This window comes from Globicephala melas, chromosome 1, assembly GCF_963455315.2.
Source record: "Globicephala melas chromosome 1, mGloMel1.2, whole genome shotgun sequence".
NCBI lineage: Eukaryota > Metazoa > Chordata > Mammalia > Artiodactyla > Delphinidae > Globicephala > Globicephala melas.
The window spans coordinates 39,239,056-39,265,532 of record NC_083314.1 but is presented as its reverse complement, the minus strand read 5'-3'; the positions used below and the strand labels follow the sequence as shown (position 1 = coordinate 39,265,532).

At 42.5% G+C, this 26,477-nt stretch overlaps 1 protein-coding gene across 3 annotated transcripts in view; it reads left to right on the top strand.

Annotated features, from left to right (window-relative positions):
• The window catches only part of KCNH1 (potassium voltage-gated channel subfamily H member 1), a 416,698-nt gene that overhangs the window by 154,234 nt on the left and 235,987 nt on the right, over positions 1-26,477 (top strand). For all 3 annotated transcript variants that reach the window (XM_030872943.2, XM_030872942.2, XM_060294397.1), the window contains one exon: positions 25,815-26,244. In XM_030872943.2, coding sequence (XP_030728803.1) covers positions 25,815-26,244 — 430 coding nt within the window. The remainder of the gene's footprint in view (positions 1-25,814; positions 26,245-26,477) is intronic.

Here is a 26,477-nt window from a genome sequence, read left to right as displayed (position 1 = left end):
AGAATGGAAAATTTCTCCTTATGGAGGCCAGATTGAAGGGGGTTACACCTGAGCCAGGGGACCAGCTGAAATGTTGTTGGAGAAACCCATGCAAGAGAAGATGAGTGCTGTAGAAATGGAGAGAAAGGGATAGATGCAAGACATTTCCAGAAAAATACTGAGAAACACTAAGAGAGAGTTGTCATAGAAGCCAGGGAAGAGAGAATTTTAAGAAAGACATGATTGTCAACAATGGTACATATTACAGGGAGATCAGATACACAGGACTGAAAAAGCTATCAGTAGATCTGATAGAAGCCATACGGTGAGTCCAAGTAAGGTCCTGAAGGTGGATGCCAGCTTGCCCCAGATTCAACTTGAGTGGTGAGAAAGTGGAGACCTGGGGTGAGGAATTCTATTTCTGGAAACTGGTTTGTGCCTGGAGGGAGGGAAAGAATTTCTCTAAGCCTCTAAAAAAGAGGCAAAGGTGGCTACAGATATAGATATAATTATAGGTGTAGGAGATGGAATTTGAGGGAGTTGGTATTTGATAAATTTGATTATCTGGGTCAAATTAGAGCTGAGTTAACTTTTGGAATTGGGTATGGAAGTTCAGAATAGCTGTAATAACAGAGAAGGAGCTGACCAATGAACAAACAAACAAACAAAAAATCACGTAAAATTACTGCTATGATTAGGGCCAGTGCATATAGTTGTCTGGCTTACATACAGCACAAGACTAGAGACACCAATATTCTCATAATAGTCTATGTGAATGGTACCCTGGAGGGTTGTGAGGTATGCAACCTGAACAACTGTACCAGGCAGTCTTAGCTACAGGCTAGACTGAGATTAACCTTAAGTTTGCAGTAAGAACAATCAACATGTTTGTGTGATTTTTCTCTAAGAGTGAATTTTTGGATTGATCCCAAATATCCAAGGTTAGTGCACTTTTGGGAGCATGGAGTAGAAAGACAAATGGCTGGATATTAAAAATGACTGTTTGAGGGCAGTGGGAATGCTGAACTTTCATCTCTGTTCTAGTTTAGATGTCCCTATGGTCTCATCTCCTCCCTGTACTATGAGTCTTATTAGTCTCCTCCCCAAAGCTGTAAGCTCCAGAAAGAAGTGGCCAGTCCTTACTATGTGCATGTGTGACCCCATATTCCCATGCCCAGGTCACACATAGTAAGGCCCCCATAAATATCTGTTGGATGGACTGATGGATAAATAAGGTCAAGGTACATGGGGAAGGAAGTTGCATCATTAAAGAATTATGGACCACAGTAGAAAGAAAGAGTTAGAGCGCATTTGATGTGGTGAAGTAGGAATAAAGGTATGAAGGAGCTGGAAGGGGTTTGTGGCCAGAGGTGAGTATGGCAATGTTTGAGATTTTAGAAATTAGTATAACCTGGTGAAGTGGAAAAGCCTCAGATATGGCCCTGGGAGTGGGTGCTGGGGGAGAGGGGAGGTGATGAGAGGAGGAGGAAGACCAAGGCATATAGTGTGTGTGTGTGTGTGTGTGTGTGTGTGTGTGTGTGTGTGTGTGTGTGTGTATAGTTGACAAAAAAATTAATGATCAACATAAGAAAGAAATGAAAAATTTTATTTGAGCCAACCTGAGGATTTTAACCTGGAAGACTGTCTCTCAGAGAGCTCTGAGAACTGTTCCTAAGAGATAATGGGGGAGGCCAGTATATATGTGATTTTCCCTAAGGGGTACATGCAGTCAAGCACACATCTTGGCAGAAGGTTCCTACTATTCATGAGGAGCAGACATCTTGGTTAATGGTTTTAGTGCTTTTCTGAATATGGGAAGGTGCATATATCTATTTCTCCTGCAGATATCTAACTATCTGAGGACCAGTTTTGCCAGTTTTCCCATGCCTCATTCTCATCTTCACCCTTAATTCCTTTCAGGGTGTGTTGTAGGTCAGTGACTGTAGTGGCTAATGACTTGATTCTTGTAGAACTGGCTAGTGGGCAGCATTCATTATTTTATAATCCCCTCCCTTTTGGCCTTAATTTGGACCAGGTTTGGGAGGCATTTCATGACCAGTCTGCCCCTTGGCACTAGGAATGCTCATTCCCAGGTCAGATGAGGATTTCATTGATAGCCATTCAATGCGCTGTTACTGGACGAGGCCCTTTTGGCTTTTTACTAGCCAAAAGCCTCTGGACTGTCTGTCTTACTAGTCTGTTATGGTCCAGGAAATGGTTCCCTCTTGTTGCTTCCTTCCTTATCCAGAGTTAAACTGTTACAATCCTTGATCTTACAGAACTATATATTTGGTTGATCATTTCAAGTGGCTTCGTCATCCTTACTTTTTTGAAGCCTCAGTCACACATCTGGTAATGCAGGAAACAATAATCTTGTAAAATAGGCAGAGTAGAAGTAATGATATAGCTAGTAACATTAATAAGGTCATAAGTACGTATTTAAGCTAAGAACTTCCATTAGATGCAGCCCTGTATCTCCTCAGTGTCTGACCCAGTCTGTTCTGCACCAATCACTATTTTTTTTTTTTTGCACCAATCACTATTTTTAAGGGAAATGATATATTGGCATTGTACATAAAGTTCACCAAAGATGTCTGCACATACAAGGCGAGTGGTGGGTCATCATGACCCCTTATAAGATTAAGAAAAGAATGTTCTTCTGAAGAGTTACGTGGTTGGCACCAGAAGAAGCAAAATTGATCTTTATGGTTGAGCAGGTATTTCTGCTGTTGCCTAGGTCTGTTCAATGCATAATGCAGATGCACAATGCACAGTAGCAGGAAAGGAGGAGGCCCAAAGGGGCAGAGAGAAATTTTATGTTTAAATTTTTCTCATCTTGCCTTAAAATACAAACTTTATTTCATCACATCTGTTTTCGTTCTTGTTCTGTGTCTGTGTAGCTTGATAATCTTTTCCTCACTGACTTCTGATTTCAGAAGAATACTGTATTTGATTAAAGCCGGTTTCACAGGCTTCACCATTCTTTCTTTTAAAAATCCTCCCTATACCCAGCCAAATGATTCATAGCGTCTTTATATAGTGTTATCTCATAATGTTGATGCCAAGGCCTATAATTGAGGTGAGTGGTTCTGTGAACAGAATATAATTCTTTTGCAGCAGCTTGGAATGTGCCAATACAATGACCAGATGAACAATTACAATGGGCGATATGGCTCGTTGTGGAAGATCTGCAGAGAGTGCTAATCGTATCGTTACTAAACTCACCAGCAGAAACCTGGACCATTTGCTGATGCACCCCATTCATTGGCTGGGTTCTCTTCTCACCATTTATTCAACTAACATTTGTGAAGTCCTCTAGGAAGCTCTATGGGAGGTGGAAAAGTAGCAGAAGGCATGGGTCCTGCCCTCGATCTTAGTATCTTGTTGGGAGAGAAAACACACTGGGTTGTAACAATTGGGAACGATGTAAAAAAAAAAATCTATAGTCAAATTACATAATAAAGCAAAAGAGTGACCTATTTGGATTGTGGTCACTCAGGGAAGACTCCTTGGAGAAGGTGAGCCTAGAGTTTGGTCTTGAAGAAATTGGTCATGATGTTGAAAACTCGGCCTCTGTGCACCAGTGCGGAATCGAATCTCGGAGACAGAGTTTTGGGTGAAGTAGAAAAGAAGAGTTTTATTGCTTTGCCAGGCCAAGGGGGACACAGTGGGCTTGTGCCCTCAAAAACTGTATGTCCCAACCCAGGGGGATTTGGTGAGGAGTTTTATAGCAGTGGTTCAAGGGCGGGGTTGCTGATAAGGAGCAGAGTGTGTGTAGGGCCTGCGTTTCTTTAACCTGGCCTCAGGTGTCTTCTCTGGAATGAAGAATGCTAACAACTTCCATTTGTTGGGGGTTTTAGTTCTGTAGAAGAGCTCGAAGATATTGTTATGTGTCTCCCTTGAGGGGGAACCAGAACCCTGCCCCAAGGCTGCACTAGTGTTTCTTGGCTACTCCTCCCTTGTCTCTGCATCCCCTCCCTTCCCTGATTAGCAACTGTTCAAATCTGCTCTTTGGAACTCAGGGAAGGTCATGGAGGCTGGAGTCTACTCCCTACAAACAGGAAATTAGGGACACAGAAAGGCTTCCGTGCCCCACAGGGTCCTGCTTGGTTTCAGTCAGATTTGGGTTAAGACCTTAGACGGGAACTTGAAATGCAAAAGCTAAGGAATCGGCAAGTCTTGTATGAGAGTCTCCAAGGAGAGATGAGGCTAGACTTCTGGGGCTGTGATGGCTTGTTATGGGACATGGGTTCACAGAGGAAATGAGGTCCAGCTGACTCATGTTTGAATTTGAGGGTGGTCGGTTTTTAATGGCTCTGGCAGACCCCAGGGAATTCATGGTATCGTTCTTTTTTTTCCCTTTAAATATAAAAATCATGTAACAATATTAAAGAAAATTATATTAAAAGAAAATAGTTCACTATATATCACCCTAACCTAGGGATCAGCAAATTGTCACCATCTGGCCAAATCCTGCCCACCACCTGTTTTTGTATTGCCTGTGAGCTAAGAATAGTTTTTACATTTTTAAATGGTTGAAAAAAGCCAGAAGAGAAGAATGATATTTTGCGATATGTGAAATGACATGAAATTCAAATTTCAGTGTTGATAAATAAAGTTTTATTGGAACACAGTCATGCTCATTTGTTAATGTATTATTTTTGGCTACTTTGGGCTAACATGGGCAGAGCTGAGTAGTTGTGACAGACTGTGTGGCTTCCAAAGCCTGAAATATTTACTGTGTGGCCCTTTACAGAAAATGTTTGCTGACCCCTGCCCTAATCCACTACTTTTTCATTTCTGCTCATTTCCTTCCAGTCTTTATCTAAACGTACATGTAATTTACATGGTTGTACACGTTTGTACACAGCTTTTCTCACTTTGTGTTGTAAATATTTTTCTGTTATAGTCATCATAATTATAATTTGAACGAGCTTGTATTTGTATAGTGTTTTAAAAATGTAAAAATGCCCTTATATCCATTGTCTTGTTTTATTATCACAACAACCCATGTGATAAGAGGGAGACTTGGTGATGAAGTGATAAACTCAAGGTCACACAGATAGCAAGCAAGTAAAGTCAGGATTTCTGACCCCAAATCCCTTATTTATTTTATTTTACAATATGTTCTTCTGATAATTATATAAGTTTTCCAAAGTTAATGTAAATTTATTTTTATTCTTTTATTTTTTCTATTGTTGGATATGTAGGTTGTCCCCGTTTCTTCACTTTGACCAGTAGTGTCTCAGTGAACATAACATATATAGCTTATTTTGTCTTTCATTTATTTTAAGGAGCATTTGGATTTGTTTTAAATTTGCTTTTCAGCATTCCAGTGGTGTGAATGGGGGTAGGGATTGAGCTGTGGATATGGGGGTTAACGATCTCACCCTTGTTCAGAAGCTGCCTCCTCAGAGGCTGATCTAATGTCCAACGTCATTTCATAGTTATTTGTGGAGTTCCTGTTAGCACCAGGCACAGGGCCAAGTAGGTTCTGGGGATTTGGTGTTGAAATTGACAGGGCCCCTGCCATCAAGAAGCTAAGTCATGTATGGGAGGCAAGGGGGGGGACAGGTAAGCTGGCTGTGATAGCACACAGTGTGAGTACACGGGGATGTCGTCTGGATGCTTGGCAGCAGGCTGCCTTGGCTGGGAGCTCAGGGAAGAGTCTTAAAATGAAGGATAAGTAGGGAATTAATCGGGTGAAAAGGGAGAAGAGGACGGTGGGAGGAGACATCGTTTCAGGCAGGGTGACCAGTCTATGTGAAGGGAAGGCGGTAAGACAGAGCTGGTGTGTCTGAGGAATTCAGGTTGTTCAGTGTGGCTGGAGTATAGGTGTGTGAGGAGGGGAGAGAGAAGGCAGGAGGGGCAGGTAGGGGCCAGATCACCAGGGACTTGCATGCCCCACTGGGGAGCACGGACTGTATATATCATGAGGGCGTTGAAGAGCCTGAGCAGGAGAGGAGTGTGACCAGAATTGCCTTTTAGAGAGAATAATGGGGTTGCAGCGTGGAGGATGAATTAGATAGGGGTGGGCTTGGAGGCAAGGGGCCAGTTAGGGCAGCTGGGGCAGCAATCCAGGTGACAGATGACCATGTCGATGAGGATGGAGAAAGTTGGACTGGTTCTAGAAACAGGTAGAGGCACAAGTAATAGAACTGCACGATTGCCTGTATGTGGGGAATGAGAGACAAGGAGGAACCAAGCCAAAGATAACATCCAGTGTTCTGGAATGGGTGTTTTCTGTCTTTTAGATTTTTTTTCATCTATTAATGTCCAGTAAAAGGATTATTGGGAAATAACCTTTGAAGGTTCTTGATATGATTTGAGGGTAGTACGTTCTCAAAGAAGCAATCAGTTTATAATACCAACAAATGGCTTTTTGTGCGGGAGAGTCATTTGATAAAACTAGTGTAAGATGGTAGAAACAGGTAGGTCAATTTCAGTCAGAGAGCCCTGGATGGATGCAGGCCTGAGGATAAGGGTAGGGTTTTAGCTATAACTTGTCATGTTCCTCCCAATAGCTAATCATGTGTTCATGATCATTCAGGAATCAATTACTGTATGCCGACCATGTGCTGGGTCTGTGCTGGATGCCTTAGGGACATATCTAGGTGAAAGGAACATGTTCTGTTCCTAAGAAAGTGTTTATATATGTAATAGGAGGTCAAGATAGAAAAACCTTTGGTAAAAGGTAAGACATGATGAATGTTGTAATAATGGTACCAAATGCTGTGGGAATTCAGTGAGAAGAGATTGATTACAGAGAGGGGCGGAGGGGCAGGGGAAGGGGAGATTCAGACCAGGCTTCCATGAAGAGGTATTGTTTGAGCTGGTTTTTATTGAAAAACGGTAGAAGTTTTAGACACATGGCTGAGAATAATCCAGGTGGAGAATAAAACACAAATCTGGGGACATGATACTCCCTTGTTTATTGTGAGATCTGTCTTTTGGGCTGAAGTGGATGCCCCAGAGAAGGCAGTGTCGTGTACTCTGCATCTAAAACTGGATGAGTATTACAGGAGTTTCTAAAGCCAGGAGTGTCCCAGCGATTGTCCGCTTCACAAACTAGTGTCCTAGTTTTGGTCCTGAGTGAAGCAAACGGAAAAGGATTTACAATTCTAAAACATGGTTTTGCCTCCAGGCTTTCACCAGTGAGGGGAAGGGCATCTTGCCTCCCTCAGGAAGACTGGTCTGCTCCCTGGCTTCCAGGACGGGCAGGTATGCTGGGACTGCTTTCCGGCCCAGTGCTCCCTAATTCCCCCAGGAAAGTACAAGCCCTGCCTCAGGCCACTAGGACCTGCTCCAACACCAGGGGGAGATATAAAGTCTGACCTGCATGTTTTGATTCCTCTAAGACATTTTCAGTTATTTAATGAAAACCAAGGGATAATGTTCATGGAAATACTTTGTAAACTCTTAAGTGCTAGGTGGATGCGATATATCCATCCATTCAACCGATGATTACTGAGAGCTTGTTGCAGTGTTCTACGTGCTGAGGATACAGCAGTGCTCCTCAGCGTGGTGTTTACCTTGTAGTATGGGGGCCAGGCAATAAACAAGCGTAAAGCCTATAATATATAAAATGCAAAGCCCAAAAGTAGTCCCCTCCACCCCTACCCCTTATCTGTGGTTTTGTTTTCCATGGTTTCAAATACCCTCGGTCAACTGTGGTCCAAAAATATGACATGGAAAATTCCAGAAGGAAACAATGGTGTTTAAGTTCTAAATTGTGTGCTGTTCTGAGTGGTGTGATGAAATCTCCAGCCATCCTGCTCTGTCTCACCCTGGACATGGATCATCCCTTTGCCCGTTACTCACTTGGTAGCTACGTCAGTTACAAGATTGGCTGTCGTAGCATCATGGTATCCCAGTGCTTGTGTTCAAGTAACCCTTATTTTACTTAATAATGGTCCCCAAATACAAGAGTCATTATGCTGGCAATTTGGATATTATTACTGTGCCTCATTTATAAATTAAACTTTATCACAGCCATGCACGTATAGGAAAATATATAGTATATAGAGTTCACCCTTGATCAACATGGGTTTGAACTGTGTGGGTCTATTTATATGCAGATTTTTAAAAATAAATACTATGGTTCTACCCAATCCACAGTTGGTTGAATCCGCCTGTGCGGAACAGTGGATATGGAAGGCTAACCATAAAGATATACACAGATTTTCGACTGCTCGGGGGATTGACACCCCTAACCCCTGCATTGTTCAAGGATCAACTGGATAGGGTTTGGTTCTATCCACAGTTTCTGGCATTCACTAGGGGTCTTGGAATGTACCCCCACTGGTAAGGAGGAACTACTATAAATGCTCTGGAGAAAAATGAAACAGGGAAGGGGATAGGGTATGTTAGAGAGAGAAGTAAATCTGAGATTTCTGGGGGCTGCGGAGGGGAGAATGGGGAATCCTTGTTTCATGGATACAGTGAGCTCTCCCTGCACCTTTGTTTTTTTATCTGTAAGGTGGTGGATGTGGGCTCTGTGATCCCTGGGGTCCCCTCCTGAGCCAAACTTGTCATCCCAGGACTCCTGAGTGAGGCTTATGTCCTGCATTTAGGTTTGGGCCATTTAGTGGTCCCACCCTTTGGCAGCTTCCTTTGGCCATCTGCTTCCTGGGCTGGAGAACTGTGGCTCTGTTCACTTGCCTGGAGGCCTTTGCAGCTGAGAGCTCTTTTCTGTATAAATATGGGACTGTCCTACTATCACCAGGAAGGGACTTAAATTACTGTCTCTAAATGCATCATGACTTTAAAAACCATTTATAAATAATATCAACAGTGCCACCAGCACTCACTTGTAGAGCTTTAGATTTTAATTTTCCAAAAGATGTCCCTATGAATTTCTTTGCTGTAGCCTCACTATAGCTCTGTGTACCAGCTGAGAGTTGGAAGACCTGCAAAATGGCCCCAGCTTGGCCACTGGCCTTTGGGTTAGTCTCTTCCCCTCTCTGGGCATCAGTGGCTTTGGCGAAGTGATTTGAATAATAAACAGCACTTAAAGAACTGGAGCCAGTTTCCTGTCACTGGGACTGTTACGTGTGGGGAACCCATAGTTACGGGATCTCCAAGGAACTTGCATGAGGTGCTGCCCTGGGTAGTGCTGGGATGCCATTCTGCCTGTCTGCAGGTTGGTCACCTTTTAAGAACCCAGAGTCCTCAGTCTGTACAAATACAGCACAGTTCCAATCTAAGCTTTTTCGTGTCATTGGTTTTTAGGTGATTGAAGGAGCGTCATCTTTTCATTCTACCACTGCTTTTGTTTTTTACTTTTTCATTCTGCTACTTGCTGTATATACACACAGCCTACTCGCTGCTAGAAGAGAAGGTGGCAATCATCAGTCTCTCCTACTGTAGCCAAGTTGGCTTTGGGGGAGGACTTCCTGAGTGAATGGAGGAAAAGAGCAGGCTCGTTGTGTCTTTGGAACAGCCGCGGAAGGGTTCGATTTTATTGCTTGTTTTTAAAATCTGATTGCAGCTCATCATCCCCCATGGTTGCTTGTCCATCAGTTAATTCATAGTCCATACATTTATATAAAATGGAGAGAATTATACTATTTATCCTATAGGATAGTTATAAGAATCAAGTGAGTTAATGCATATAAGAGTTAGGACTGCTTGGCGTATTGCAAGTGCTTAATGAATTATGGTGGTTATTATTTGTTATGACTTAGCATGGGGTTGACAGGTCAGGGTCTATACACTACTTTTCCATCGCAATAAACTTGTAGGTGGCATGTTTGTTATTTTAATAATTTCTAATCATTGTAGTCAAAGTGCTAGATCTTTAAAGCGCATTTAGAAATACAAATACCTAGGTGTAAGTTGTGTTCTATTAGTTTTCCAGATATCCTCGGGCTTTCATATCCTTATCAGGTGTATGGCCAGGCCACTCAACATGGCTGTTCTCTTGCTCTTTGTATGCCCTCTGACCCAGTCCCCGCTTCACCTGCACCCTACTCACATGAGCGTGCTTGTCCCCACCCCAGCTGGCGATTGTTCTAATGCTTAGGCCAGAACAGGTCCACCTGCTAGCTTATTAAAGGAAGGTATCTGCCCTTGTGTTGGTCGTTAACCTGAGAGGCTGTGAGGGAGGAGCCTCAGCTGCTGGTTTCCCTGGTAACTGATGAGCCAACCTGAACGTCACTTCCGCTATAAATGCTAGCCTGCGATGCTGCCATGTTCTGCCTGCTGCCTGCTGTGTGTGATGTGGTGTAGCTCAGGACCTTCTGCCTCAGCCTGCGTAAGAGTCCCTTGTCTAGTAATCCATTGATGTCTCTTTTGCTGTCTCTGGGCTCTTTCTTCGGTCTTGAGGCTGGGCAGTTACAAAGCTTGGGGGTTGCAGCCCAACATCAGGCGAGACTGACTTTCACTTACCCCTGGGGCTCTGCCTCTCCCGCTGCGGAGCACAGGCTCCGGACGCGCGCAGGTTCAGCGGCCATGGCTCACGGGCCCAGCCGCTCCGCGGCATGTGGGATCTTCCCGGACCAGGGCAGGCGGACTCTCAACCACTGCGCCACCAGGGAAGCCTGTCTCTTTCTTTTTTCTTTGGCTGAATTTTTACAGCTGAAGGAAAGCAAGCCGACCATTTCTTGAGTAACGACAACAACAGCTAATACTTCTGTGAACGTTAACCCTGTGTAAATGCATTTCCTCCGCTTTACAGGTGAAGAAATGAGGCTCAGAGAGGTTGAGTAACCTACTGGGGTCATAGAGTTAGTAAGAGCATGGCAGAGGCAGGGCCTGGCCCCAAGCCTGAGTCCTATATGTGCCTTTGCGTGTACATGGGACCTCCTCATGGTGGCCTTTTTTTTTTTTTCCTAATGAGAAAATAATTTCTTTTCTCTGTGGCTTCTCTTTTTCCCCAAAGTTGTAGTTGCTGATTAGTTTAACCACACAGAATGGTGATTATCTTTACTTACTTCCACCTGCTTCCATAAAGTTTGGAGCTCTATACTTACCAGAAGCCTCTTTAAGGAGCCGTAGTTTTTCCTTACAGTATTCCTACAGAGACTTACTCTCAGAGGGCCAGATGTTAGTAGAGTGAAGCTCTGTGTCTGTCATTGCTTCATGGAATGGAAGAGTCTAGAATGATCCCATCACCACTCACTGCTGAGGCTGCATGGAGGAACAGCCCTTGAGGGCTTTCAATCTGTTGTGAACAGATTGTAACTATGTTGTGGACAGAGTTAAAACCATGAACAATATTAGAGGCGAAGCACAGACCCTTCTTCTAGCCAAAAGGGAGTTCTTATTACCTTAAACCTAGGAATCCCTGAATTTAGGACCATGCTGTCATCTGAGAGTCTTCTGTTTCTCCCTATCCCTTTCTCAGTGCCCTGTGTGTCAGTAACATCGAGAAGTGTCCTGGGGCTAAGCCGACCCCGTAGCCTGCGCCAGGGACCCTTCTTTGAGTTCCCTGTGGTCCCTCAGAAGTGTGCCCAGCAGCTTGTGTAGCTCTCGTCCTGGAATGCTCTGTGCCCTGGGGCTTGTGCTTGCTCAATGCAGGTGAGCTAGTTCCTGAGCTCTGGGAATACTTCACACCTGCCCCAGTTCTCACAGTTACAACCTGGGTGTGTGGGCTACTGGCCTGCTGTTTGCTCTGCCAGGCTCCCCAAACCTCAGGAACCTTTCCCACATCTAAACCAGCTGCGTGAGTCATCCCTCCTTGCCACCCTGGTGGAGGCCTCAAGGCCATACCCCACGTTCCTAGTGCTTGTCATGAGGCTATACATTTGGGGGCTACTTTATAGCTTTTGGGGTCTTCTGGGGTCTTTTTGAAGCTTGGTTTTGGGTGAAGATGAGAATGAAGTGGATCATGTCTGGGGAAGGAGGGTGTCTTTTAAGCCGAATTAGATTGCATAGGGAATGACCTGCACCTCTCCTCTCCATGAATTAGTGTCATCACCTGTGGTCTGGAGGCCCAACCGAGTCTTCACATGTTGCTAGTTAAGATGATGCTTTCATAATATCAGTGTTGTTTCCTGTCAAGAGCTCTGGCCAGACAATGATTTGTAAACCAGTGCGCTACTTGGGCCCCAGTGCTGAAAACTCCTACAGACGTGACCCTCCTGGAAGTCACTGGGATTTTCACCTGTGCCATTGATTTGACTTAAATTCTCTGATAATTTAAATCAGCCTAAAGCAGATTGAGGGCATGGCTGATTCTGCAGCAATATCAGACTTGCAGACACAACATAATTTTATTGCTTCCTTCATAGGAGAGAAAGTACAGTCTAGGCTACTTGGATTCATTTCACTTCCCTGCAAGAAGAAAACCTGAGATTACTATTCTGAGAAAGACAGAGACATGGCTTGATAAAACCAGATTCTGTATACTATATCCTTTGGATTTTATTTGGCCAGTGATAAAGATTTCCATTTTTGGAGCCTCTAGAAAGGAAAAGAGCCTGATGGTATAATATCACAACTAAATACATAGTTTATTTTATGGTTTGAATTGTAAACAGAAGGAAAGTGGATGGTTTTAAGCGAAATTTCTAAACTGCCTTCAGTGATTGTTTTCTAAGAAGACTGCAGATATGCCTTTTGGATACATTATTGGATTAAACGAATGGAAGGTTGCAAGCTATCCCATTTCTGGCTAAAAGCTCCCTTACACTTCCTAACCACATCCTTCCCCTGAATATGGTCCACAGACCTGTTAGGTGAACTAGAAACAAATTCCGTTTATGCACCACCCCCAGACTTGTGCTCTTTCAGTCTTTATAGTGGCAGCTAACTTGTGTTTGCTGCCACATTGCAGTCTGTGTTTTCAGGCTGTGTCATTTGCAGACTGTATTCTTCTCTGTGGTCTGATCGTAGGCACTGTGAGGGCAGGGGATTGCGTCTGCCTTGGTTTTGTATCACTGATAGCTCTGGGCTATGTCTTCCTGTACTAAGTTTTCAGGAAATGACTGAATCAAATTAAATGAGACTAAAGTAAAATGTTGAAGCAATGAAAGGGAAGCAAGTTATATTTAAGCTTCAGGGAGTAACCTCCAATAAGATCTGGTAAGCCAGTTTATTCCATTATGCAGTTAAAATGGACCTGCAGTTCTCAGAGTGGTGGGATCGTCATGGAACATTTATTCTTGAAGTCATCTCTGTTTTAAAGATAACAAACAAACCAAGCTCTGTTAATAAAGTAGTAAACTCTTATAACAGACCTCTAGACTTACTACTGTCACTTCTCCTTGGAGGAAGTCTCAGGGTGAGTTTCCATTCAACAAACAACTTATTGAACATCTGCAAGGTGCTAGAACTCAAAAGACGGGAAATTAAAGGTGGAGTCTTGAGAGCAGAGGGTTAAAAGCATACTCTTGGGAGTCAGTTGGTCAGCGTTTAGATCGCAGCTCTGCTACTTTCTACCTGTGTGATTCTGGACAAACGATTCTATCGGTTTCTTCATCTGTAAATTGGATATATAATATACCTACCTCACACGATTAAGAGGTTTAAATGAGATAATGCTTGTAAAGCCCTTACTGTGTCTGGCACTTAGTAAGTACTCAATAAATTGCTATTTTCATTAAATTAAAATAATTAACTGTTACTCTCATGGAAGGTGTGTTTCCTGATCTCAGGGGCCTGCCAACCTAATATAAAGACCATGTGACCCTCCTATCCCAGAACATGTGGTCCTTGCTGCTCCCTCTGTCTGGAGCATGCTTCCCTTAGATGCTCTGGTGGCCCAAATTCTCATCTCCACTAACTGTTACTTAAATGCCAAGATCTCAGTGAAGTTTTCCTTCACAGCCGTATTTAACACTGAGTGTCACCCCCTCTTCCTGGCACTCCTTATTTTCATTTCCTGCTAGTTTTTCCTCTTATTGTCATAACATATAACATACCATTTATTTTACTTATTTTGCTTATTGTCTGAATGAAAGTGCCAGAAGGGTGAGGATATTGGTCTAGTTCATCACTGATCTATTATCAGTGTTTGAAACCATGTTTGCTTCATATTATAGGTGCTCAGTAAGTATTTGTTGGAAGAATGAATCAAGGACCAGTCACGGGAATCTAGTGCAGGGCATGTTGAACTCTGCCTTTGGGTATCAGGAAAGGCATCATGGGAGAGATGACTGTGTTATGTGTTAGACTAGCAGTTCTCAACCTTTCTCCCACTAAGACCCTGTATTAGTCAGGGACCTACAGAGAAATATATATATATATATATTTATATATATATATAAATATAAATATATATAATATATAAAAATCTTATCACTATCTATGATTTATATATATATATTATAAATATATAAAAATAAATCTTATCACTATCTATGATCAGGATTATTGGCTTATGGTGATTATGGAGCTGAGAAGCCCCATAATCCACCATCTGCAAGCTGGAGACCCAGGAGACGTGGTTAACGTCTAGTCTGAGTGCAGGAGAAGACTGATATCCCAGCTTGAAAGCAGTCAGAGAGCATGAATTCTCCCTTATGCGACTTTTAGTTCAATTCAGGCCTCAAGTGGATTGGACGAGGCCTGCCCACACTGGGGAGAGTGATCTGCTTTACTCAGCCTGTTGATTCATCTCACTCCAGAATCACCCTCACAGACACACCCAGAATAATGTTTAACCAAATATCTGGGCACCGTGTGTCCCAGTCAAGTGGACACATACAGTTAACCATCACGGACACTCAGTGGATTACGTTCCTGAATATGATATCAGATCCACAGTTTCTAGGGTGCCACCGTGCCTATACTCCTTTTTCTGCGGGTCAAAAAAGCAAATTAGAATTCAAACAAGAGAGTAGTACTATTATTGGGATACATTTGAGTTCACTCTAATATTTATTTTAAAAGGTGAACTACTTTTAAACTTGATACAGTCACAATTTTAGTAATAAATATGTGAGTGGGGTATTGAGAAATGTCCTTAAGGATGGGTAAGGGTTTGCAAGGCAGACAGCCAGGGTTGAGTCTGAAGGAACAGCATGTGTGAAGGCATGAGGGCATAGTGTGATTGTGGAATCACAAATAATCTGATATGATTAAAGCAGAGGATGCCTGGGAGGGAAGCAGTGAATGATGAAGCTGTCCAAGACCAAATTACAAAGGCATTTTTTTTTTTGCTAAACGAATGGAATTTTATTCAGAAGACAATGAAAGCCATTGAATGGTTCTAAGCAGGGTTGGGTCATATTTTAAAACTTGTATTTAATTATTTTTATAATTTAAGTTTTAAAATTTTTAGATAAACAAAAATTCACATGGTATAACATTCAAAAGGATATTACAATGAAGAATCTCCCTTCCTGGGACCATCAGTGTTTCTAGTATCTTATGTATAGTTCCATAGATATTATGTGTACAGACAAGAAAATATTTTTCTGTTTTTATCCAAATGGCAGCAAATTATGCATTGGAATACTGATATGCCTTAACATCACCCTTGTAAAAAGAACATTCAATTAAAAGTTTGCATAGCTAAGATGAAGACATCTAGTTTTTCACTTGGGAGACTGTACACCTTGGGCACATTCTCCAGGCTGGGAAATAGGAGCTGGGCTGAGGGTTAGACATGTCAGACTGAGGAAGCTGTGGGGTATGCCAGTGACATGCCCACAGGGGTCTTAAGGTCAGGAGAAATGTCTGGTTTGGAAAGATGGATTGATAGGTAGTTAGTATATAGATGGTGGTTAAAGCCACATTAATGGATGCAGCTGCCCAGGGAAAGGGGTATATTGCGAAGAGAAGAAGGCCAAGAGCAATGCTTTGGGGAATTACTGTTATACTGCAGAAACTAACACACCATTGTAAAGCAATTATACGCCAATAAAGATGTTAAAAAAAAAAAAAAGACGTTGTGGGAACTAAGGGAGGCAAGTCCATCCCACATTGTGGTAGTAGTCAGGGTTCAAGTCTGGCTAATGTAAGGAGGAAAAGGTTATTCAGTTATGACACAGGATAACCACTTTTGGATTGGGCTTTTTTATTCCTTATGTTGATTGTGAATATACCTATATGGTCGCCTGTTGTGATCATGCTTTGCCACTGTTGCATAGGATTCCATAGTGTAAACATTTAACTATTAATTTATTCCAATGTGTATTACAATATGAGTGATTTTCAGTTTGTGTCTATTGAGAATAGCACTGGTATATAAATTCTAGAACTTGAGAAAAAAGAAAAAAAGATGTTAGGTACAGAAAACATTTGGAGGCTATGCTGCTAGGCTATGCCCCAGATCGTATAGCAGAGCTGGTCCAGTGAACATACCACTGCTGTTGATACTGGACATGGACTCGAAACGTGCAGTGCTGACAGCACATCAGTGGACCCTGGGTGTCAATTCCAGAATTGCTCCTGCTGCCTCTGGAAACTGGGTGATGCTGCCATGCTCTTGCAAAAGGCGTCCCGCACAGTTCCTCCATTGGATACCATCCAGCAACTGGGGTGAGTGTCTCTGATGGGCAGGTTCTAGGTCATGTGCTTGCCCATTAGCTGCAAAGGAAGCTGCAGAGGAAGGTTTATGGCGTCTTCAACTTCTGGGTGGGAGGTGAGCTCTATTTTGTAAGATGGTGATTCCCCAAACATAGGCAGACAGTGTAGACCCTGTGTGGCCATGAAGAATGTCACATGCCCATTACAGGTATGAAACGCTGAAGGTATGACAATTAGAAGGTGACTGGTGACCTTTGAGACAGTAGAGTCTGGGAAGTGGTGCGAGTGGACATTTGAGTACAGTGGGTTGGGAAATGAGGAAACTGAGCCATTGTGTGTTGATTATGGTTTCAGGAAGAGAAGGAGAGTTAATATATCTGGAGAGTTGCATAGGACTAGAGAAGGTAGTATGATTATAGTCAAGAGAAATGAGTCTGTGAAGGGGCGATTTCAAGACAAAGGAAGGGAATAGAGGGAAGGGTGAATGGTTGATGGGATGATGTTCCTGGGTGGGTGAGGGGTGAGTTTTGGTCCAGTGTGGAAGGATGGTGCAAATGCTCATGCTCGTGTTTGTGAAGGTGGAATGTAGATGAGAATCGATACTCGTGGCCTCTGCTCTCTCTCTGAATGGGGAGATAATGTTGGCTGAGAATAAGAAGGCACAGGTCAGGTGGGATCTTGAGGAGAGTAGTGAAGATTTGGAATAGCTGTTGATGGGAATGGGAGAGGGGGTTGCTCGATGGAAGAGGAGAAGGATGGGTGAGAAACATCTGGGGACTTAGCTGAGAATGGAAATGATAGCCCAGGCCCTGTGCTGCTGGGTTTGGCAGGGCAAATGGGGCGGGAGGGCAAGGAGAGAGATTGTGAGGGTTGGAGGAGGGTACTTGAAGTGATGCAACAGGGTCGAGTATGATGCGAAAGGAGGTGAAATCTGGAGACAGCTGATGGTTGGGGAAAAAAAGATGGTGGTAGAGATATGAAAGAGAAGCCCAAGAGCAAGTTGGATGTGATAAAGGAGAAAGTGGGAGGAATGGAAGTGTGTAGTCATTGTGTTGAATGCTGGTGTGTAAGATTTCAGAGACGGAGCGGTTCCCAGTGATGACCAGGCCCGGAGGGTGGGGGGGTTGAAGGTCACTGGGAGTAGAGAGACTGGAGTGTTGAATGATTTTTCCCCATGAACATTAAAGTTTCCCATGCTGATAGCAGGAGATGGGCTGGCAGCCAGGTGATGAAAGGGAGGGACAGAGAAGTTGATAAATAGGATAATTAATAAAAGATGAAGCCCAAGTTCTGGCATATTTGTAAGCATTCAATAGATGTTGACTATCAATAATCAGATGACAGTAATGAGGAGGTGGTATTGCTGGATGGCATGAATCTTAAAGAAGGCGAGAAGGCGAGTTTCTTTCTCTTTTTTTTGAGTGTCAAACAACTCTTATTGGGAAGATCCAAGTGTGGCGTTTGAAACTCCCTACTCCTAACTCCAGGATGGGGAAAAGCAAGGTGCTTGGGAGAGCCAGTTTCAACTAAAGCAGGAAGGTGGTGGGAACGATCCATGAAAATCCTGAGGCTGGGAATTTCTCTATGCATGAGGATAGGTTCTAGAGGACTCTGAGGAAGCATATGAAGGAGACCTTTAGCTGGAGGGGGATGTGGGAGAAGAGTAATTTTGAGTAATGTGAGGTTGAAAGCCATCAAAAAAAATAGAGTGAACCTGCAGAATTTCCTATGGATGCTATATGTCACCACACAGACTTGGAAGCCTGGCGAAACTTTTCAGGAACCCGAAAGACTGAGTTGTTCTTTTCAATAACACTTTGTCATCAGTCTGTGACAGTGTTATTTTCATGTGTACGACAGGAAAAAAAAAAAAAAGAGCAGAAGATTGATGAATATGGCTAGTTGAGGCAAGGTATAGCCCAAGTTAACGAAATAATTTGGTCTGGGTAAGTAGGCAAAACTTGATAGTTCACACACAAATGAATCTGATAATTACCAAATGTCCATTTCAATCTGAATAACATCAAGATCACTACAACTGAGGTAATTGAGATTTCAGAAGGCTTCCTTCCAGTCGTACTTGTTGGCCTTCAATGGTGAGGCTCACCAGCCCAGGTTCTCACTGTCCTACAGCCACGTGGACTCAACTTGAAATCCTTGGTTCTTCATAACTTTAAGGGTTTGATAAAGAACTCTCTGGAACTATCTAAATGTGAGGCAGGACTTCTGATATAAGAAGTCCCTGGGGAAATGTGATTCTCTACCATATGGTGCTATCATATTTTTAGCGTACTAAAATTTTAAAAAAGTTTGGAATATTCTGTTTATCTAACCCACTGAACTTCAGGCAAATAAGGCAAAAAAAGCAAATTAATAGCTTGAAATGCTTTTAAACCGCTAGAATTCCAACTGTTAGTGCAATAAGAGGGAACTGATGCAAAACTGTGTAATAGAGCATCTGTGTATATACAGATAACACAGTGAGGAAGTGCTTATTTTATATTGTTCCAGAAGCTGGTTAAAATGAGAAAGAATTCTCTCATAAGCCAAACTCTTCAATTTAGTTTAGAAAACATTTGAGACCCTCTCTGAGAAGGTGCTGGTTTTAAACCTTGTATAGATATATTAGTTTCCTAGGGCTGCTGTGACAAATTACCACGAACAGGGTGGCTTAACACAGCAGAAATTTATTTTCTCACAGTTCTGGAGGCTAGACATCTAAAATCAAGGTGTCAGCTAGGCCATCCTCTCTTTGAAGGCTCTAGAAGAGAATCTGTTCCATGCCTTTCTCTTAGCTTCTGGTGTTGCTGGTAATCCTTGGCATTCCTTGGCTTGAAGACATATCACTCCAACCTCTGCATTCATAGTCACACGTGTCTTTCTGTGTTTGTCTTATAAGGACACCTGTCATACTGGATTCTGGGTCCACCATATTCCAATATGACCTCATCTTAACTAACTATACCTGCACTTGTGGCCCTATTTCCACATAAGGTTACGTTCTGGGGTTCTGGGAAAGACTTGAATTTGGGGAGGAACACTATTCAACCCAATATAAGAAGCTTCTAAAATGAATAACAAATGGCTTCTACCTTCAGGAGGATGTAGTTCTGATGTAGTTGGGGAACTGGGTATAGGAAACTTCAATGCAAAGTGATGGATACAGAATACTGTGGACACATGGAGGAGTGAGGGATCGGTTGTGACTCCGGGAAGTCTGTAGGGTGGAGGTAGTGGCAGACCTGAACTGAAGGATAACTAGTGTACCAGCTGGCAGAAATTGGGGACCTGGGCATTCTGGGCTGAGGGAGCAGGCACAGAGATGCCAGTATGCATCCACTGTCTGGGATGCTTGTGTTGTCTGGAGTATATGGCCAGAGGATAGCACAGCCTTTGGGTAGTAGTTGCATGTGATGTGGTGGCCACTGGGAAGGGATGGAGAAGGGAAGAAGGATGAAGTGCGGATGGAGTGTAAGGGAGATGTGAAAGGTGATGGGACCCAGTTGTTCATCTGTGTGAATGCCTGCCACAGAATGGGATCTTCAAGAGGTACGGGAGAGTTCAAGGAGAGGCTGAATGACCATTCCTTAAGGGAGCTCTAGAAGACTTTGCTGGGCTCAGAGGAGCTGGACTAGATGATTTCTATGCTCCCTCTCAGCTCTCAAGTTCTGTGACTATTAGGTAGAAGTATCTCTTCACTAATCATATTAGTTATTAGGCTTTTGCTAATAACTACTTAGTTATTATCTCTCATTAGTTATTAGGCTTTTGCTTCCTCTCTCCTTTCTTTCTATCAAGCATCCTCCACATGCCAGGCACTGAAGATGCAATAGTGAGCAAGAAGACAAAGACAGCACCATTTTAATCTCTTCCCTGTAGCATTAGCACACGGAGTACATAGTCGGTTCTCCATAAATGTTGCTTTGGGTTGAATATGAGTGAGGAAAAAATGACGAGGCAGTCATTTTGCCCTGGGTAATAAGTTCTCCTTCAGAGTAGAACTGCTTTGAAAGATGATTGCAGGAAACTCCTTATGAGGAGGTGGCGAATAAGTGGCTGCTTATATGTGTTTGATTTCTGAGTCATCAAAAAGGCTCCTTTGCCTCCCAGAATATCTCCTTCCAGGCTGTGGGTGTTTTTAATTCCACTATTGGAAGCTGGTTTCCCTCTGATAAAATGCAAATACTCTGTGGAGAGAGGATATCCATTTACCCTCATCCGTCTTTTACACCTTAATATGAGGATTTTCTCATGGCAGATTTTTGAGAAAAGCACATGGAGGGTAAAGGGGAGCCAGGGGATGAATACTGGACATGCCAACGGTAAACTTCGTCATAGTTAGCAGTTTGGATGAACCGACCCTGGGGATGTAGTCCCTTGGCCTAGAAAAACCCATTATTATCTGTTTGCAGGTGTATGTTGGGCCAGAAATGATTATTTCTCTTGTGAGTTTTATGGCTACAAAACTGTTATTTGTTTTTTTTAAAATTTTTATTTTATTTTTGGCTGAGTTAGGTCTTTGTTGCTGCGCGCGGGCTTTCTCTAGTTGTGGCGAGTGGGGGGCTACTCTGTGTTGTGGTGCGCGGGCTTCTCTTGTTGCAGAGCATGGGAATCTAGGTGTGCGGGCTTCAGTAGTTGTGGCACATGGGCCCAGCAGTTGGGGCTCGCATGCTCTAGAGCTCAGGCTCCGTAGTTGTGGTGCATGGGCTTAGTTGCTTTGCGGCATGTGGGATCTTTCTGGACCAGGAATCGAACCCATGTCCCCTGCATTGGCAGGCGGATTCTTCTTCTTTTTTTTTTTTTTTTTAGCAGTATGCGGGCCTCTCACTGTTGTGGCCTCTTCCGTTGCGGAGCACAGGCTCCGGATGTGCAGGCTCAGCGGCCATGGCTCACGGGCCCAGCCACTCTAAGGCATGTGGGATCTTCCCAGACCGGGGCACGAACCCGTGTCCCCTGCGTCAGCAGGTGGACTCTCAACCACTGCACCACCAGGGAAGCCTGCAGGGGGATTCTTAATCACTGTGCCACTAGGGAAGTCCCCCTTTGTTTGTTCTTTTTTTAAAGGGCAATAAATCCTACCTCCTTCACCCCTACCTCAGTGAAATAATTTGTGGTAACCTGATCAGTGGTTTTTATTGCCAAGGCTATGCTCCATATGGTTTGTGTGTTCATTTGTCAGAGACAGCTAATGATAGCTGCTGTAACAAATATCCCCCAAAATTTCAGTGGCTTACTTCAGAGGTTCCTTTTTTTATTGACATCACAATAGGTTTCAAGATGATTTGGTGGGGGAGGGGGTGTTCCACATAGTCTTCCAGGTACCCCGGGCCCTTCCATGCTGTACATCCACCATCTTCAGTACTTGGCCTCAAGGAACACATGCCAGGGAAAAGAAAAAGCTTGTAGAGAAAGCACACTTAACTTTTAGCTGTCTTGGCTTGGAAGTGACACTCACTTCACCTCACATTCCACTGGCCAGAACTAGTTTCAGAGACCCACCCAGATGGAAAGAGGCTGGGAAATGTGGTTAGCTATGTGCCCAGGAGAAGAAAGCAGCCTTGGTGAGCCTCTGACACAGACTCACTAGAAAGCATTTACACGTTTTCCTTCTGTCTGTGACGTATCCTAACCCTTGGGGGTTGTCATTAAGGGTATGGAGGACAAAAGAGAATAGCAGTGACCTGGAAACTGTCCAGTCCTTAGGATAGTGAAAAGTCATTCATTCTACCTGGTGAAGGGCCTCATTCTGCTGCTGGATTTTTGCTACGTAAGGGAGACCGAAGTCTTAGTTCAAAGAAATGTCTTTATGCCATTTGCTTGTTTGTTTGCTTTTTAATAGAAGTAGGAAAAGTTTAATGGAAATCTCCTTTCCCTATACCTTGGAATCACTTTGGAATAGGAGTTTTGAGGTTTTGAATGTTACAGCTTCTGTAATATGTTTCAGTGCCCTTTGGAGATAAAAGTACGTGCACATTTGGAGAAGATGTAGAGCTCTTCCAGTCCACCTCCCACATTGTCTAGACAAGGGAACTAAGAGGTAGCTGCATTGTCCACATTCACATAGGAAGTTAGTGGCTTACCTGGGCGTCAGACCCCATTTTACAGATTTCTACACTGGTATTCCTGCCCCTACCACGGTGCTATTCCCTAGAGAACTACTATTTGGAGAATAGGCCTGTCCCGGTGGGACTGGAAGGAGGAGGCTTGACCAGGTGAAATCAGGCTGCTTCTGGCTCTGAGATTCTTTGATTGACTGTGATTAAGTACATTGTGTCTGATTGTATCCCTGACCTGAGGGAAGTGATGTAGCCTTCCAAGAATTTGTAACTTTCCTGAGAAAACAGAATCTCAGTTCTTTATTCTTCTCAGCTGTTTCTTTATTTTTATCTTAAAAACTATTTTTTTGTAATTGTAAAGTAAATATATATAAGCGTAACAAAACTATATACAAATATAACAAAAATTGCCTGTAATTCCATAACTTGACAGTGCACCAGTAACCACTGTTAAAGTTTTATGTTTTTCCTGTTTTTCAACACATAAATATTTGTATATGTATGCACAATATAATTAGAGTGAAATATACAATATGAAATAAATATGCAACTCTTAAAATATTTCATTACTTAATATGAAATGTTACATAACCCTTAATATTATTTTATTTATTTATTTATTTATTTTTAACATCTTTATTGGAGTATAATTGCTTTACAATGGTGTGTTAGTTTCTGCTTTATAACAAAGTGAATCAGCTATACATATACATATTGCCCCATATCTCCTCCATCTTGCGTCTCCCTCCCTCCCACCCGCCGTATCCCACCCCTCTAGGTGGTCACAAAGCACCGAGCTGATCTCCCTGTGCTATGTGGCTGCTTCCCACTAGGTATCTATTTTACATTTGGTAGTGTATATATATCCATGCCACTCTCTCACTTTGTCCCAGCTTACCCTTCCCCCTCCCCGTATCCTCAAGTCCATTCTCTAGTAGGTCTGCATCTTTATTCCCGTCTTGCCCCTAGGTTCTTCATGACCATTTTTTCTTCTTTTTTTTTTTTAGATTCCATATATATGTGTTAGCATACGGTATTTGTTTTACTCTTTCTGACTTACTTCACTCTGTATGACAGTCTCTGGGTCCATCCACATCACTACAAATACCTCAGTTTCATTCCTTTTTATGGCTGAGTAATATTCCATTGTATATATGTGCCACATCTTCTTTATCCATTCATCTGTTGATGGACACCTAGGTTGCTTCCATGTCCTGGCTATTGTAAATAGAGCTGCAGTGAACATTTTGGTACATGAGTCTTTTTGAATTATGGTTTTCTCAGGGTATATGCCCAGTAGTGGGATTGCTGGGTTGTATGATAGTTCTATTTTTAATTTTTTAAGGAACGTCCATACTGTTCTCCATAGTGGCTGTATCAATTTACATTCCCACCAACAGTGCAAGAGGGTTCCCTTTTCTCCAAAACCTCTCCAGCATTTATTGTTTGTAGATTTTTTGATGATGGCCATTCTGACTGGTGTGAGATGATATCTCATTGTAGTTTTGATTTGCATTTCTCTAATGATTAATGATGTTGAGCATTCTTTCATGTGTCTGTTGGCAATCTGTATAACTTCTTAGGAGAAATATCTATTTAGGTCTTCTGCCCATTTTTGGATTGGGTTGTTTGTTTTTTTAATATTGAGCTGCATGAGCTGCTTGTAAATTTTGGAGATTAATCCTTTGTCAGTTGCTTCATTTGCAAATATTTTCTCCCATTCTGAGGGTTGTCTTTTCGTCTTGTTTATAGTTTCCTTTGCTATGCAAAAGCTTTTAAGTTTCATTAGGTCCCATTTGTTTATTTTTGTTTTTATTTCCATTTCTCTAGGAGGTGGGTCAGAAAGGATCTTACTGTGATTTATGTCATAGAGTGTTCTGTCTTTGTTTTCCTCTAAGAGTTTGATGGTGTCTGGCCTTACATTTAGGTCTTTAATCCATTTTGAGTTTATTTTTATGTATGGTGTTAGGGAGTATTCTAATTTCATTCTTTTACATGTAGCTGTCCACTTTTCCCAGCACCACTTATTGAAGAGGCTGTCTTTTTTCCACTGTATATTCTTGCCTCCTTTATCAAAGATAAGTTGGCAATAGGTGCGTGGGTGTATCTCTGGACCTTCTATCCTGTTTCATTGATCTATATTTCTGGTTATGTGCCAGTACCATACTGTCTTGATTACTGTAGCTTTGTAGTATAGTCTGAAGTCAGGGAGCCTGATTCCTTCAGCTCCAGTTTTCTTTCTCAAGGTTGCTTTGGCTATTCGGCGTGTTTTTTGTTTCCATACAAATTGTGAAATTTTTTTGTTCTAGTTCTGTGAAAAATGCCAGTGGTAGTTTGATAGGGATTGCATTGAATCTGTGGATTGCTTTGGGTAATAGAGTCATTTTCACAATGTTGATTCTTCCAATCTAAGAACATGGTATATCTCTCCATTTATTTGTATTGTCTTTAATTTCTTTCATCAGTGTCTTTTATTTTCTGTATACAGGTCTTTTGTCTCCTTAGGTAGGTTTATTCCTAGATATTTTATTCTTTTTGTTGCAATGGTAAATGGGAGTGTTTCCTTAATTTCACTTTCGATTTTTCATCATTAGTGTATAGTAATCCTAGAGATTTCTGTGCATTAATTTTGCATCCTGCTACTTTACCAAATTCATTGATTAGCTTAGAAGTGTTCTGGTAGCATCTTTAGTATTCTCTATGTATAGTATCATGTCATCTGCAAACAGTGACAGCTTTACTTCTTCTTTTCTAGTTTGGATTCCTTTTATTTCTTTTTCTTCTCTGATTGCTGTGGCTAAAACTTCCAAAACTATCTTGAATAAGAGTGGTGAGAGTGGGCAACCTTGTCTTGTTCCTGGCCTTAGTGGAAATGGTTTCAGTTTTTCACCATTGAGGACGATGTGGCTGTGGGTTTGTCATATATGGCCTTTATTATGTTGAGGAAAGTTCCCTCTATGCCTACTTTCTGGAGGGCTTAATATTACTTTTAAATGAGTAATGATATGGAAAAATGCTCGTATGTATTTGTATACTTACACACAGTATAATTAGAATAAAATTCCAATTTTATTTGTCTTATTTTTTTATTTGCTTTTTAAAGGAAGTAAAAAATGAAAAAAGCTAATGGAAATCTCCCTTCCATATACCTTGGAAAAACTTCTAATTATATTTTGCATAAGTATACAAATATATATGAGCATTTCTCCATATTATGGCTTACTTTGAAACAACGTTTTAAAGGTTGCCTTATATTGCATCTCAGGGAATACCTGTGCTGAAAGATCAGTCCTGGTGAGTGGAGGGAAGGAGTTGTTAGTGTCATTGTTTCTTGGCCCTGACCCTGTGCTCCTCTTCTTCCAGGGCATCAGCAGCCTGTTCAGCTCTCTGAAGGTTGTCCGGCTGCTCCGTCTGGGGCGAGTGGCCCGGAAGCTGGACCACTACATTGAATATGGAGCAGCCGTGCTGGTCCTGCTGGTGTGTGTGTTCGGGCTGGCTGCTCACTGGATGGCCTGCATTTGGTACAGCATCGGGGACTATGAGATCTTTGACGAGGACACGAAGACCATCCGCAACAACAGCTGGCTCTACCAGCTGGCAATGGACATTGGCACCCCTTACCAGTTTAACGGGTCCGGCTCAGGGAAATGGGAAGGGGGTCCCAGCAAGAATTCCGTGTACATCTCCTCGTTGTATTTCACCATGACCAGCCTCACCAGTGTGGGCTTTGGGAACATCGCCCCATCCACAGACATCGAGAAGATCTTTGCAGTGGCCATCATGATGATTGGTTGTAAGTATGCCAGTGGCTGGCGCAAGGGGCAGGGGATGTTATGTTTGTCCATCCTTTCTGTTAGCTGGAAATAGGATAATGGCTACAGTGCCAGCAGGATCAGGGTGGTATAGCTTAAAATAAGGGAGAGATTTTTTTTTAAAAGGCTGGCTTTATAGTTTTCCTGATAATTTAAGCAGTACATGTTTATTGCAAAGAAATTTAGAAAATACAAAACAACACAAAGTAGAAAA